This window comes from Alexandromys fortis, unplaced genomic scaffold, assembly GCF_014885135.2.
Source record: "Alexandromys fortis isolate MF-2015 unplaced genomic scaffold, M_Fortis_MF-2015_v1.1 scaffold_74, whole genome shotgun sequence".
In the NCBI taxonomy this organism is placed as follows: Eukaryota; Metazoa; Chordata; class Mammalia; order Rodentia; family Cricetidae; genus Alexandromys; species Alexandromys fortis.
This window is the reverse complement of record NW_026068008.1, coordinates 483,312-495,882: the sequence shown is the minus strand read 5'-3', so window position 1 is coordinate 495,882 and position 12,571 is coordinate 483,312. Positions and strand designations below refer to the sequence as shown.

The 12,571-nt window shown below is 38.8% G+C and overlaps 1 protein-coding gene across 9 annotated transcripts in view; it reads right to left on the bottom strand.

The window, feature by feature from the left end:
- Positions 1-12,571, bottom strand: part of Gapvd1 (GTPase activating protein and VPS9 domains 1) — an 89,600-nt gene that overhangs the window by 48,449 nt on the left and 28,580 nt on the right. For 7 of the 9 annotated variants that reach the window (XM_050161668.1, XM_050161665.1, XM_050161667.1 and 4 more), the window contains 5 exons: positions 11,053-11,139; positions 8,920-9,054; positions 8,590-8,779; positions 4,034-4,194; positions 1,208-1,337 (listed from right to left, as the gene is read on the bottom strand). In XM_050161668.1, the coding sequence (XP_050017625.1) occupies positions 1,208-1,337; positions 4,034-4,194; positions 8,590-8,779; positions 8,920-9,054; positions 11,053-11,139 (703 nt within the window). The remainder of the gene's footprint in view (positions 1-1,207; positions 1,338-4,033; positions 4,195-8,589; positions 8,780-8,919; positions 9,055-11,052; positions 11,140-12,571) is intronic. The other 2 variants (XM_050161671.1, XM_050161669.1) reach the window with 1 other exon arrangement.

Below are 12,571 nucleotides of genomic sequence, written 5' to 3'. Positions count from 1 at the left end.
AAGTTTTTAAAAAACATTTAAAAAAAAAAACTGTTACCTGCAGGGCCATTTGCAAGATGAGCAAATCAGACATTTCTATTTTCTGATCGCCTAAGGCTGATGGAATTGTTTCAAAGAATTCTTGACCAGGGAAAATCGGGAATATGTCATAAATAAAAGTAAATAAATAAAATAAAAAGTAGAAGTATTCGACATTTCTTCACACAATAGAATGCTAAAATAAATTGACAGGCATATTTGAAGCTAAAAAATTCCTTTAAAACATATTATTGCCAGGGGTGGTGGTCATGCCTTTAATCTCTGCACTTGGGAGACAGAGGAAGGAGAACCTTTTTAAGTGCAAGGCCAGACTGTTCTACTTAGCCAAGGATACATTGTGACTCTTGTCTCATAAAGATAGAAAAGAAAATTATAAAAATAGAAACATGTTATTTAAGACCACAAATTACAAAGGGAATGTTATTGGCACACAAAAGTAAAAATGTTACAAAATGTCATTAACTTAATTTTGCTATAAATAATTCAAATATCAACTGTCAATAGTGAAATTACAGGTGAGTTTATTTCTTTTCCACATTTTGTAGAGTGAACATATGTTACTCATGTATATCTTCCTTTAAACATTAATAAACTGGACTCTATACATAAACAAAAGGCGCTAAATTATGGAATGACAAACTCTTACTTCACATTCTGGCTTAAAGCTTCCTTTGTTATTGAAGATTAGATCTAGGCATGCCAGGCAAACATTCTACCAGCTGAGGTCTATCTTTGCCCTGACTGCCTTTTTCATTCCATGACTCGTGACGGCAGGTGTGAGTGCGTGGATACAGGAACACAACAGTAAAGAGTATGCACAACATCCTGAAATGCTCATCAGTCCACTCTCCCCATCTGCACATGCACCATAGCCTTCTAAAGGAGCTCTATAAGCTTTGACAGACAGCAAGTTGAGAAACACAACTTGCTGTTATTCATTTAATACTGAATGAGGACACATGTTCCCATTATATACGACCAACAGCCTCTTGTAATCTTAATTATATTTAGAAAAAACAGTCTTCCAGCCATGTTAAAGCTCGTTAGAGGAAAATTTCATTATCCTCCTTAGTGAGAGGCATGATGGCTTAATTGTAAATTATAAGGCTCCTTTAAAGAACACAGAACAACTGGGATCACACACTCCCTGAATGCAGTAGCCCTTCACCTTCAGATATGCCTTCCAGATTATCACTGCAGAGGGAAAAGCGCAAGGTTTTGTCAGGTTTACCGTGGAGTTTGTTTTCATCAACAGGGACATCTCCTTGTCCTCCATCTGAGAGCTGCATGTTTAGGACCTGAAAAAAAAAATAAAAATAGAATATAATTTTTGGTTTATCATAAATGAAAGACTACTGACAATAAAATAAATAAACCACAAGTGCATATTTCCATTCTTCTTAACTATTTCTAACTAAAAGCCTGTTTGCGAGGCCCACCCAGCTTTCACACGGAACCCAGAACAAAGTCCATATTCGAAGGCAACTCCAGCTATGTCTTCCACTGTTCATCAGGGTCAGCAACTGACAGTCACACAGGGAAGCAGTAGGGAGGCACAGGCGTCAGAAGACTTCAGCATTCTGTTCTGTCAGCTTGAGCTTAGTGTTCAGCCAAGGATCTGGAAGGTCTCATTGTGTTTTGTGTGCCCCAGGCTGGCCCTTGCCCCTGCCTCTATCTCCTGAGTGCTGGAATTACACATGTAAGCCACCACATCTGGACGTATGAGCTGTGACTTTCCAAGCTAGCAATGAACTTTCTTGAAAAACAAGCCATCATTTATTGAATGTAAGTTGTTGCTTCTAAGCCAGTAAGATCAACAGGTAAGAAAGATACTTCCCTTTAAGCCAGATGACCTGAGATCAATCTCCAATAGCCAAAATATATAGAGTATGTGTACACACACAAGCACACGCATACACACATGCCTACAATAGCAGTTTGTCTCTAACTCTAAACTCTTTTAACAAATTCTTAAAACTCATTGTCGCCAATGCTTACTTCCCCTCCCCATTCCTTCCTTCTCTTTCTTTCTCTTGCTCTCTCTCTTTTTTAATTTGATGAGACATGGTCTTATTACTTAGGGTGCCTTGGAAGCCTATGCTGACAGACTAGGCTTACCCTAAGCATGTATTCTTCCTGCCTCTTCCTCCCAACGGCTATAATTTATAGGTGAGGGTCACTATGCCCAACTCCACAGTCTCTCTTTCTCTTTTTTTTTTCATTTTAAGTTTTTTAAAAAAATTAAATCATGTGCATGTTGGGGAGGGTACATGTGTGAGTGCAGGGTGCCTGGAAGGTCCTGAAGAACTTATTAGATTCCCTGGAGCTACAGTTACAGTGAGCAACCTTATGTGGATGCTTGGTCCTCTATAAGAAACACTATGCCATCAGAGCCCCCTAATCTCATTTTTTTTTTTTCCACTTTGGGCTCAGTGGTTAAGAGCACTTGTTCTTTCAGAGGACCTGCGTTTGAGTCCTAACACCTACATAATGGCGCACAACCATCTGTAATTCCAGATTCAGGGGACATAATGGGCCCCCCTGGTCACTGGAAATGCATGTAGTCACAAATGTAGGAAGGCAAAACACTCACATACATAAAAAAAAAAAGTAATCTTTAAAAAATTTTTATTTCCCTAATTTTTTATTTATCTCTTCCATTTTTCCCCTAACCACACAATAGAAAGCACGTTAGGAATTTTGAACTCTGAACACAAACCCTACCTCTCTACTAGCCTAAGAAAATAAAGCTTTCCCTACAAATCGCTAGAAGTCTTCCCAAACTTCTGCACCACAATGCCATGGCTTTCCCTCCTGTGCCACTAGAACAAGCCCTTTTGGTTTTGGTGTGTTCACCAACTTCAGTGCCATGGTCGCCCTCCTCCACTGTTCACAGGGGCTTAGAATGTGTGGACAGTAAACTTTAGAAAATAATGAATGCATTGTCAGGAATGGAGATACAACTCAGTTTTAGTGTTTTTTCTCGTGTGTTATTTTTTTTTTTTTTTCTTTTTCCTTTTTTTTTTTTTCATATATTTTCTTTTCTCTTTTTTATATATTTTTTTCATATTTTCATATTTTGGGGGTGTGGTTTTTGTTTTTGTTTATTTTTTTTTTTTTTTTTTTTATATTTTTTTGTGTGTTTAAAAATATAATATTTTTTCATATTTTTGATATTTTTATTTTTTTTTTTTTTCTTATAGTTTTTTTTAGAGATAAATATTTTTTTTTATATAATTTTATATTGTGTTTAATATATATAATATTATTTTTTTTATTTTTTTTATTTTTTTGTTGTTATTTTTTTTTTAGTGTTTTTTTTTTTATAGTTTTTTCATTTGTTTTTTGTTTTTTTCACTCTTTTCATTTTCTTTTTTCCCTCATTTGTTTTTTTGAGTGGGTTTTATTTTTTTTATTTTTTTAGTTTACTTTATATTTTTTTTTTTTTTTTTTTTCTTTTCCTTATTATTTTTTTTAAAAAAAAAAAATCTGTTATTTGCAAACCACTAGCATTTTTAAAATTTATTTTATATATTTTTTATGTATTAAAAACCTCTATGTTGCATGCAGTGGCATATACCTACAATCCCAGCACTTGAGAATTAGAGGCAGAAGACCAGAGTTCAAGCCAGTTATGATTACATGAGACTCATTATCAAAACCCAAATAAAACAAAGTGCCAAGCAGTGGTGACGCACACCTTTAATCCCAGCACTAGGGAGGCAGAGGCAAAGGATGGTGAATCTCTGAGAAACCTTATCCTGAAAAACAAAACAAAAAAATAACCCATTCAGGGGCTGGAGAGATGGCTCAGAGGTTAAGAGCATTGCTCTTCTAGAGGTCCTGAGTTCAATTCTCAGCAACCACATGGTGGCTCACAACCATCTGTAATGAGATCTGGTTCCCTCTTCTGGCCTGAAGGCATACATGGAAGGAATGTTGTATACATAATAAATAAATAAACCTTTTAAAAAAAAAAATAACCCATTCGTACCTCATTTTCTGACATCATCCCTGGAGTAAGTTGGGGACCTGTCCCTAAGGAAATGACCAGCACTTCTTCTGGTTGTACCTCCTGGATGGTTTCTTGAGATGACCCTTCATGGTCCATATGTAAGTCCATTAGCATATTACTTCGGCTTCTGCTCCGAGTTGCTAAATAAAATAATTTAAAAGAAAAGGTCAAAATAAAGAAAATGGCACATGAATACAAAAATATATTTTCTCTTAGTGTTGAACATTCATGCATGCATAAAGGATGATGTTTAAAACATGGACAGGAAAAAACAAGCACTGGGTCCTTCTAGTCACTCTCCTGAGACTAACACAGATTCTCCTTCACAACTGACCAGTAGAGGGCTGGAGAGATGGCTCAGCGGTTAAGGGAACTGGCTGATCTTGCAGCGGACCTGGATTCAATTCCCAGCACCCACATACCAGCTTATAATTGTTTTAAGCTCCAGACGCAGGGAATCTGACATCCTCTTCTGGTTATCGCAGGTACCATACATGCACTTGTTGCATAGACAAACATGCATCCAGGCAAAACACTTATACATATAATTTAAAAAAAAATGTTTTTAAGCAACGGATCATCAGAAATAGTGTTCCACCTCCACTGGACAGAAAGGCTGCACATGGTCATAGTTGTGGTACAGGAAACACACCCTAGCCAAAAAAAGCACTAACCTCTGGGCAGTAGTGGCATACACCTTTAATCCCAGCACTCGGAAGGCAGAGGCAGATTTATCTCTGAGTTAGAGGCCAGCCTGGTCCACACAAGAGCAAGTTCTAGGACAGGCTCCAAAGTTACAGAAAACCCATCTTAAAAAAAAAAAAAAAAAAAAAAAAAAAAAGCATTACTTTGTTTCTCATGTTTTTAAGATACTTGAACTATTTTTAACTGCCAGCAGCCTTCCATACTAATAAATAAATTTATTAGTGAAATAATAAATAAATTTATAAATGAAAACCTGGCATATAATGAAGCAACATGCTTGGTCCTGTTTCTGTAAGATAAGGCTGTACTATGTAACTCAGAGAAGCCAGGACCCCACTATCAGCACTGCTCCAGGAGGTGGAAACCTTCTGGATGCTGAGATGACTGACAGGCACCCACGCCACACCCAGCAAAGGAATATATAACTACTGGGAAACCGGGGCCAGTTTCTGAATGCACATTTCTTCCTTATGAAATATATCAACACCAGACCTTTCCAGAGACTCAGGGATACTGCTAGATTCTACATGATGGATCAGCAGTAAAGTCACTGAGTTCAATTCTCAGAATCTCCTTGGTAGAAAAAGAAAACTGACTCCAAGAAAGTTGACCTCTGACCTCCACCTGTGCATGTTGGGGCACCCGTACACACACGCTCGCAAATGCACACACAAGATGATTTCTGTGTAACAGTCCTGGCTGTCCTGGAACTCACTCCATAGACCAGGCTGGCCTCAAACTCAGAATCCACCTGCTTCTGCCTTCTAAAAAAAAAAAAAAAGTTTTTTGTTTTTCTCCTACCAGTAATATACTTTTTTTCTTTCCTTTTTTCCTTTTTCTATTTCTTTAGCGTGGGGGTATACCACAACACTCCTCCAGAGATAAAGGACAGTTTGTGGGAGTCAGTTCTCTTCTTCCATCATGTGGATCCCAGGGACCAAACTCAAATTGTCAAGTTTAGCATCAAGTTCTCTACCATCTGAGCCATCTTTCCAGCCTTACAAGTAAGACTTATTATTTCCAACTATTTTGATGTATATATTATATTTAAAAACTTATCTACCTACCTATGATGCCCATGCCAGAGAAGCATTCCACCACTGAGCTATACCGGGCTTCACATCCTATATACCTTTTAAGAAATTTGGAGCACTGAAACATCTAATTTTTGTGACAAAGTGACCTAGCCTTCCATGATTCTCTCATAGTGATCAAACTCAACACACTGCACAGTGAAGAGCTCTGCTGGTGCACTACAGTGACGGAGGACAGATCAAGACAATCTCATTCCACAAAGCTGTAGCTGCCCTTATCATCACCCTCGTTTTGAAGTCCGACTCTAAAACCCTAAGACAGGCCCACCCTGTCTTTCTATGCCCCACCCTCCACATGAACTGTCAGCTTACAGGTAACCTCATGAGCAGCTCTTATTAGCAAAGGTGGAAATTATAGCTTATAAAAATGCAAATGATCAAATTTCATGTAGCAACTTATAGAAAGCAAAAGCAGCATGCACACAGAATACACCTGTGAATATTGCTAAAGTACAATTACAGAAGAAAAGGAGAACAGCCTATTACCCACCAAACGGGGTTACTAGAGGAATATGAGAGGTAAGATTGGTGGCTGAGGAATCCCAGGCAGTGATGGCCGCTAACTGTTGTCCTGGGTTGCAAAAACATTAAACGGAAGAAAATCAACCCTCTGAACATTGGAAACATTGTTTAGAACACGAAATTAAATGCAACGATAAGGTCACGTGACCATACAAAACACTAGGCAAGCATTTGAAATCTGCTCCCCGCTAAACCCGTCTCTAATAACATTTTCAAGTGACAGAAATTGAAAAAAAACTAATGTACAACAGTGAAGAATGGGGAGGAAATTTCTACCAAAAAATAGTGTTTTTCATGTTACTAAAGTATAAATAAATAATCCACAATATTAAAAAGAGTCACTAAACATAAAACTTAATTTTATTTTCAATCAAAAGAATTTTTATTTTGGAAACAGGATGTTTCTGTGTAACAGTCCTGATTGTTCTGGCACTGGCTCTGTAGACCAGGCTGGCCTGGAATTCAGAGATCCACCTGCCTCTGCCTCCCAAGTGCTGGGAATCCAGGTATGCAAAACCACCACCAGCTAGAAATTTGTTTTAAAAAGTCTGTGCTGTCATGAGCTGGGTATTCATTTAGCTACATAGGAATGAACTCTACCTTCTTCCTAAATAGATTTCATTTTCAGCTTAAGTTGTTTTATTCCATCATTGGCCTGGAGCTTCTCTTGTGAACTAGACTAGCCTGGGGCATAAAGTGATCCTCAAGGGTCTTGATATTTCCGGTATGAACCACCAACCATGACTCAAATAATATTTATTTTATTTTTGAGACAGTGTCTCACTATGCAGCACTGGCTGCCCTGGAAGTCACTAGATATACTAGGTTGGTCTTGAACACACAGAGATCAGCCTTTTTCTGCCTCCTGAATGCTAGGATTAAAAGCATACCCAATTAGGCCAGGTTTCAAGAATGATTTTTAAAATTTTTTTCCTGTCTAGCATGGTGCCATATGTCTTTAATCCTAACATTTAGAAGGCAGAGACAGAGACAGGCAAATTTCTGTGAGTTCAAGACCAGCCTGGTCTACAAAGTGAGTTCCAGGACAGCTAGGGCTACACAGAGAAACCCTGTCTCAAAAATCAACAAAACAAAACAAAAACAAACAAACAACCCACTTTAATAAAAAAGTTGTTTTTTTTTTTTTTAATTTTATGTGTATGAGTGTTTTGTCTGCATGAATGCATGCCTAGTGCCCATGGAGGTCAAAAAGTAGCACCAGATCCCCTGGAACTACAGTTATAGTAAAGAAAGCCAAAGACTTGATGATACCATATTCCTGCTGATATAAATACATATTATGTTAAATGAGAAAACATTGATTTTAAGAAATTGTGATCATAAAAAAAAATCAGTTAATAGAAGTTAAACTCTTCTTTAAAATGTGTAAAGTTGAACTGGGGATATGACTCAGTGACCGCAAAACCCTAGGTTCAATCCTGACACAGCCAAAAAAAGACATGTATGAAATATAAAGCTTGTCTAAGTTGACAAGGTCTTGCTGAGTTCCTCATCTTAACAGATGCTGGAACACTCCTGCTCCCTGAACCTAATACTCTTCTTTGGTCTAATTCCCATCCATCCACTCCTCAAGAAAGAGTGCAGGCTTCACTCTTCCTTCTGGCTGAGTTGTGGCCCCATGAGTCTCTCCAAAGACACTCAGTAGGCAGAGCACTGCTCTCTTGTCCTCCCGACTGCCTAGGAGGACCTAAGCTGAGAGTATCATATCAGGGCAGAGATAAATGCTCTGTTCACCCCGTGTCTGACACAGTGTTCCAAGTGCACTGCAGTGACCACTCCATGACTGGATGTTTGTGTGGATTAAATGAAACATACGTAAAAGGCTTACTCAGTGCCTGTTCAGCATACGTGCTCAACTTTCGCATGTGTGTAGATAGATAACACATACTAAGTGTGTAAAGCCCAGTTAAATATATATTTTTTTTAAAAAAAAAAACTTTTTTAAAGCAGGGTTTACTATAACTCAAGCTGACCAAGTACTACCCAAGGATAACCTTAAGCTTCTGATTCCCCTGCTTCCACCTCCTGTGCTGGTATTAAGGTCCTGCGCCATCATACCCAGGCTATGCAGTGCTGGAGGCTGAGCCCAGGACGTCAAAAGAACTAGGTAAATACTCTACCTAGTGGCTATACCCCACCTTTGAAAACACGGTAAACTTAAAGAAAAGCTCCAATACAGAAAACTCTCCTTACCTATAGGTAACCGGTTCTTTTTGTTGGCTGGGGTGGCTGCTGGAGACATCTGAGGAGTGCTGTAGGGGGTGACGTCTAGACTGCTGCTCTTCCCTGGCTTAGCCTGGGGCAGGCTTGCCAACAAGCTGTCAAGAGCCATTCTATCTTCCTTCAGCTCGTCTCCAGACATCACACTCTTCATAAAGTTCACCTGTAAAAGGAAAGGACATTATCTAGTGAAATGAACTGTCAAACATAATACACGCTTCTTACAAGATATATTCTTCTGTGACTTGCCAATGGGTGGCTAAAAATTTCAAAAAGATGTCAACCAGAGAATGATGCCATTACCAGAGTAATAAGCTGACTGTAACTTATATAAACCACAGTTCTGCTCAAGCCTTCCAGAAGATTAACGGAGTTCATTGGTGGAGTCTCCACTGCGCGGCCCCCAATCACGACATCAAGGAAAGCAGCGACACAGCTCTGTCAAAACAGGAAGAGATCAAAGCCAAAGTCTCCCTCAAAAGATGAGAAAAATTCTGACCAAGGTGGATAAGCATGAAAAAAATTTAACTTCATGAAAATTATTTTAAACCCAACATTTTAAAAACTGTAATTCCGTATGTAATGATGCAGAATACGCTCAAAAAAATAAAAATAAAGTACATGTAATTTACAACCTAAAATTCTGAAAAGGCAGAAGGGGAGTGGAATGGGAGACATACTAAGAATCTGCTGACACACATAGGCCTCTAGAAGAACACACAGAAGAAACACTGAACTTTCTGGAGAGGAAGTGAAGGAGAAATGAGAAGTACGGGGGAAATGGCACAGAACAGGTTTTATTTTATTTGGTTTTTCCTTTAAATGTTTTCATGTATTTATCTGGGGTGCACATGTGGAGATCAGAAGACAACCTGAGGGAGTCATGTCTCTCCTCCTGTGGGTTCTGAGGATCATACTCAGGTCATCAGGCTTGGTGTCAAGTGTCTGTACCCACTAAGCCATCTTTCTCTAACTGTTTCTTGGGTTTTGAGAGTTTTTGTTGTTGCTTTGTTTTTTTTCCAGACAGGGTTGGGAAACCCTGGCTATCCTAGAACTCATTCCATAGACCAGGCTGGGCTCAAACTCAGGGATCTACCTGCCCCTTTCTCCTGACTGAGTGCTGGAATTACAGGCGTGTGCCGCCACCACTTGACTGTTTCTTGGATTTTTTTGGTGTTGCTATTCTTGATTTTTGAGGAAAAAAATCTATTCACCATGGTGTCCCAGCTCGCCTCAAACCACAGTGATTTTCCTGCCTCTATCACTCAGGTACGGGGATTATACTACTATACTCAGTACAATATCAGTTTTTATATTTTTTTATTAATTTGTTAGGACTTTTTTGATTTTTATTTATGTTCATGTGTGTTTATACATATATGAGCATATATGTGCTGGGGACTGCAAAGGTAAGATGAGAATGCAGGATCCCCTGGGAGCTGAAATTACAGGTGGTTGTGAGCCACACAAGGTGGATGCTGAGAACTAAACTCCTGTCCTCTGAAATAGCAAGCACTCATAAATCATAACTTCTGAATAATTTCTCCAGCTCCAATATTTGAGATTTAGGCCAACTTGAACTGCTAGCCTACTCAAAATCTAATGAAATACCTTTTTTACTCAATTAACTGAACAATGCCATAAATGAAGAACATTTAAAATAATTTAATTACTGCTGATTGTTAAATTAGTAACAAATTAGTTAAAAACAAATTTTTAAAAAATAATCTAATAGGTCTTGATTCTTATTACAATGATACCCCTTCAATATTTGTAAGACAGTTTAATCATTAGAAAAATCTTCCTAAATTTAATGGTTACTGATACAATATTGTTAACTAATTTAAAAGCAAATTAATGACTGAATTATTTAACCTTCCTATCACCTAAAGACTAGATTTAATAAAGAGAATAGTTAAGTTCACTAACACTTGGCCAGAATTTTTTACAAATTATATTTTATGGGCTGGAGAGATGGCTCAGTTGTTAAGAGCACTGCCTGCTCTTCCAAAGGTCCTGAGTTCAATTCCCGGAAACCACATGGTGGCTCACAACCATTTGTAATGAGGTCTGGTGCCCTCTTCTGGCCTGCAGACATACACACAGACAGAATATTATATGCATAATGAATAAACAAATAAATAAAATAAAAATTATATTTTTATACCGTTTATTCTTGCACACAGGGTCTTTCTAAATAGCACATCTGTGTGGACCTCACAGCCATCAGCTGCCCTGCTTCCTAAGTGCAGGGATTAAAGCTATGCACAAAGTGAGGTTCTCTGTTTGTGATGAGGACTCACACTATTGTCTAAGCTAACCTTGAACTCAAGGCAATCCTCCTGCCTCAGCTGAGATTACAGGTGTGGGCTAGCATACCTGGATACCTAGCAGTCTACAAAACAGTAATTCACATAACACAACATTCATTCCTACTTTGTCAAATTTTCCAAGGCTGTTTTTGGTCCGAGGATCTCCTTCTTCGGTGCCAGTCATTGCTAACTGCTGCAGAAGGCGGCCGACCTGCAAACAAAAGCAGCGGTGAGCATGTGTGGTTACTGTCTATGAAGCACTTCCATTCCAGTCCAAGTGTCTGGTTTCATAGTAATATTCACATTCATCTCATCAGGCAAACAAAACAATGCTCCCAATAAAATGTGTATTTTGCCTATGTCAGCTTTTACCATTTTCAGATGAAGACGTAGAGGAAGTAGAAAACTTTGCTGTAATTTCTTGTTAACACATGACAGGAACCATTAGGAAATTGAAAGTACAGTATATTTACTTGATACTATACTTTTTCTGTGCTTAAAAAACATTTTAAACTAGCCAGGCAACAGAGCACACAAAGGCAGAAGCAGACAGATCTCTGAGTTTAAAGTCATCCTTGTCTACAGAGTAAGTTCCAGGACAGCCAGGGGTACACAGAGAACAAAATTAAACCTTATTATTACTGTATCTGTGAGCATTATTAAGGACAGGGGAGCACATGTATGCAACAGTGCATGTGGAGGCTGTGAGTTGGCGCTCTCCTTCTAGCATAGGTTTCAGAGATGGAATTCAAGTTGTTATACTCACACAGCACTTTCTACCCTCAGAAACACCTTGTGAACATGAGAAAAATTTTAAATAATCTGCAAACGCTAACCCATGCAATAAATGACTTCAAGGCTAACACACAGGACTTTCCCCTTACAAGTCCATGAAGAACTCAAGCACTGGGGCTGGAGAGATGGCTCAGCGATTAAGAGCACTGACTGCACTTCCAGAGGATCCGGGTTCAATTCCCAGCACCCACATGGCAGCTCACAACTGTCTGAAAATGCAGTTCCACGAGATCTGACACCTTCACACCAGTGCACATAAAATAAAGTTAAATAAATCATTAAAAACAAATTAAAAAAAAAGAACTCAAGCATTCTCTTTATAGTTTTCTGTCGGTTTTTGAGACAGGATCTATGTAGCTATGGCTGTCCTGAAACCCTCTTTGCAGATCAGGCTGGCCTCCAACTCACAAGGATCTGCTTGCCTCTGCCTCCCAAGTGTTGGGATTAAAGGTGTGCGCCATCTTGCAGGCAAGAATCAACTTATTTTAACATGTGTGTGTCTAAGTATAAGCCAAATGTGTGTGCCTGTCCATGAAAGACAGAGAAGGTGTTGGATCCCCTGGAACTAGAGTTGGTAGGCTGCCTGATGTGGGCACTGGGACGTGAACTTAGCTCTTCTGAAAAGGAACAAACACTTTTTCCTAAAGAGCCCCTCTCCAACCCCAACCAGTGATTTTTTTTTTAAAGGTTTATCAAGTCAGGCAGGGTGATATTCACCTTTAATCTCACTCAGCATTCAGGAGGCAGAGGCAGATGGATCTTTGTGAGTTCAAGGCCAGCCTGATCTACAGAGCGAGTTCCAGGATAGCCAGGGCAACACACAGAACAACCCTGTTTCCAAAAAAACA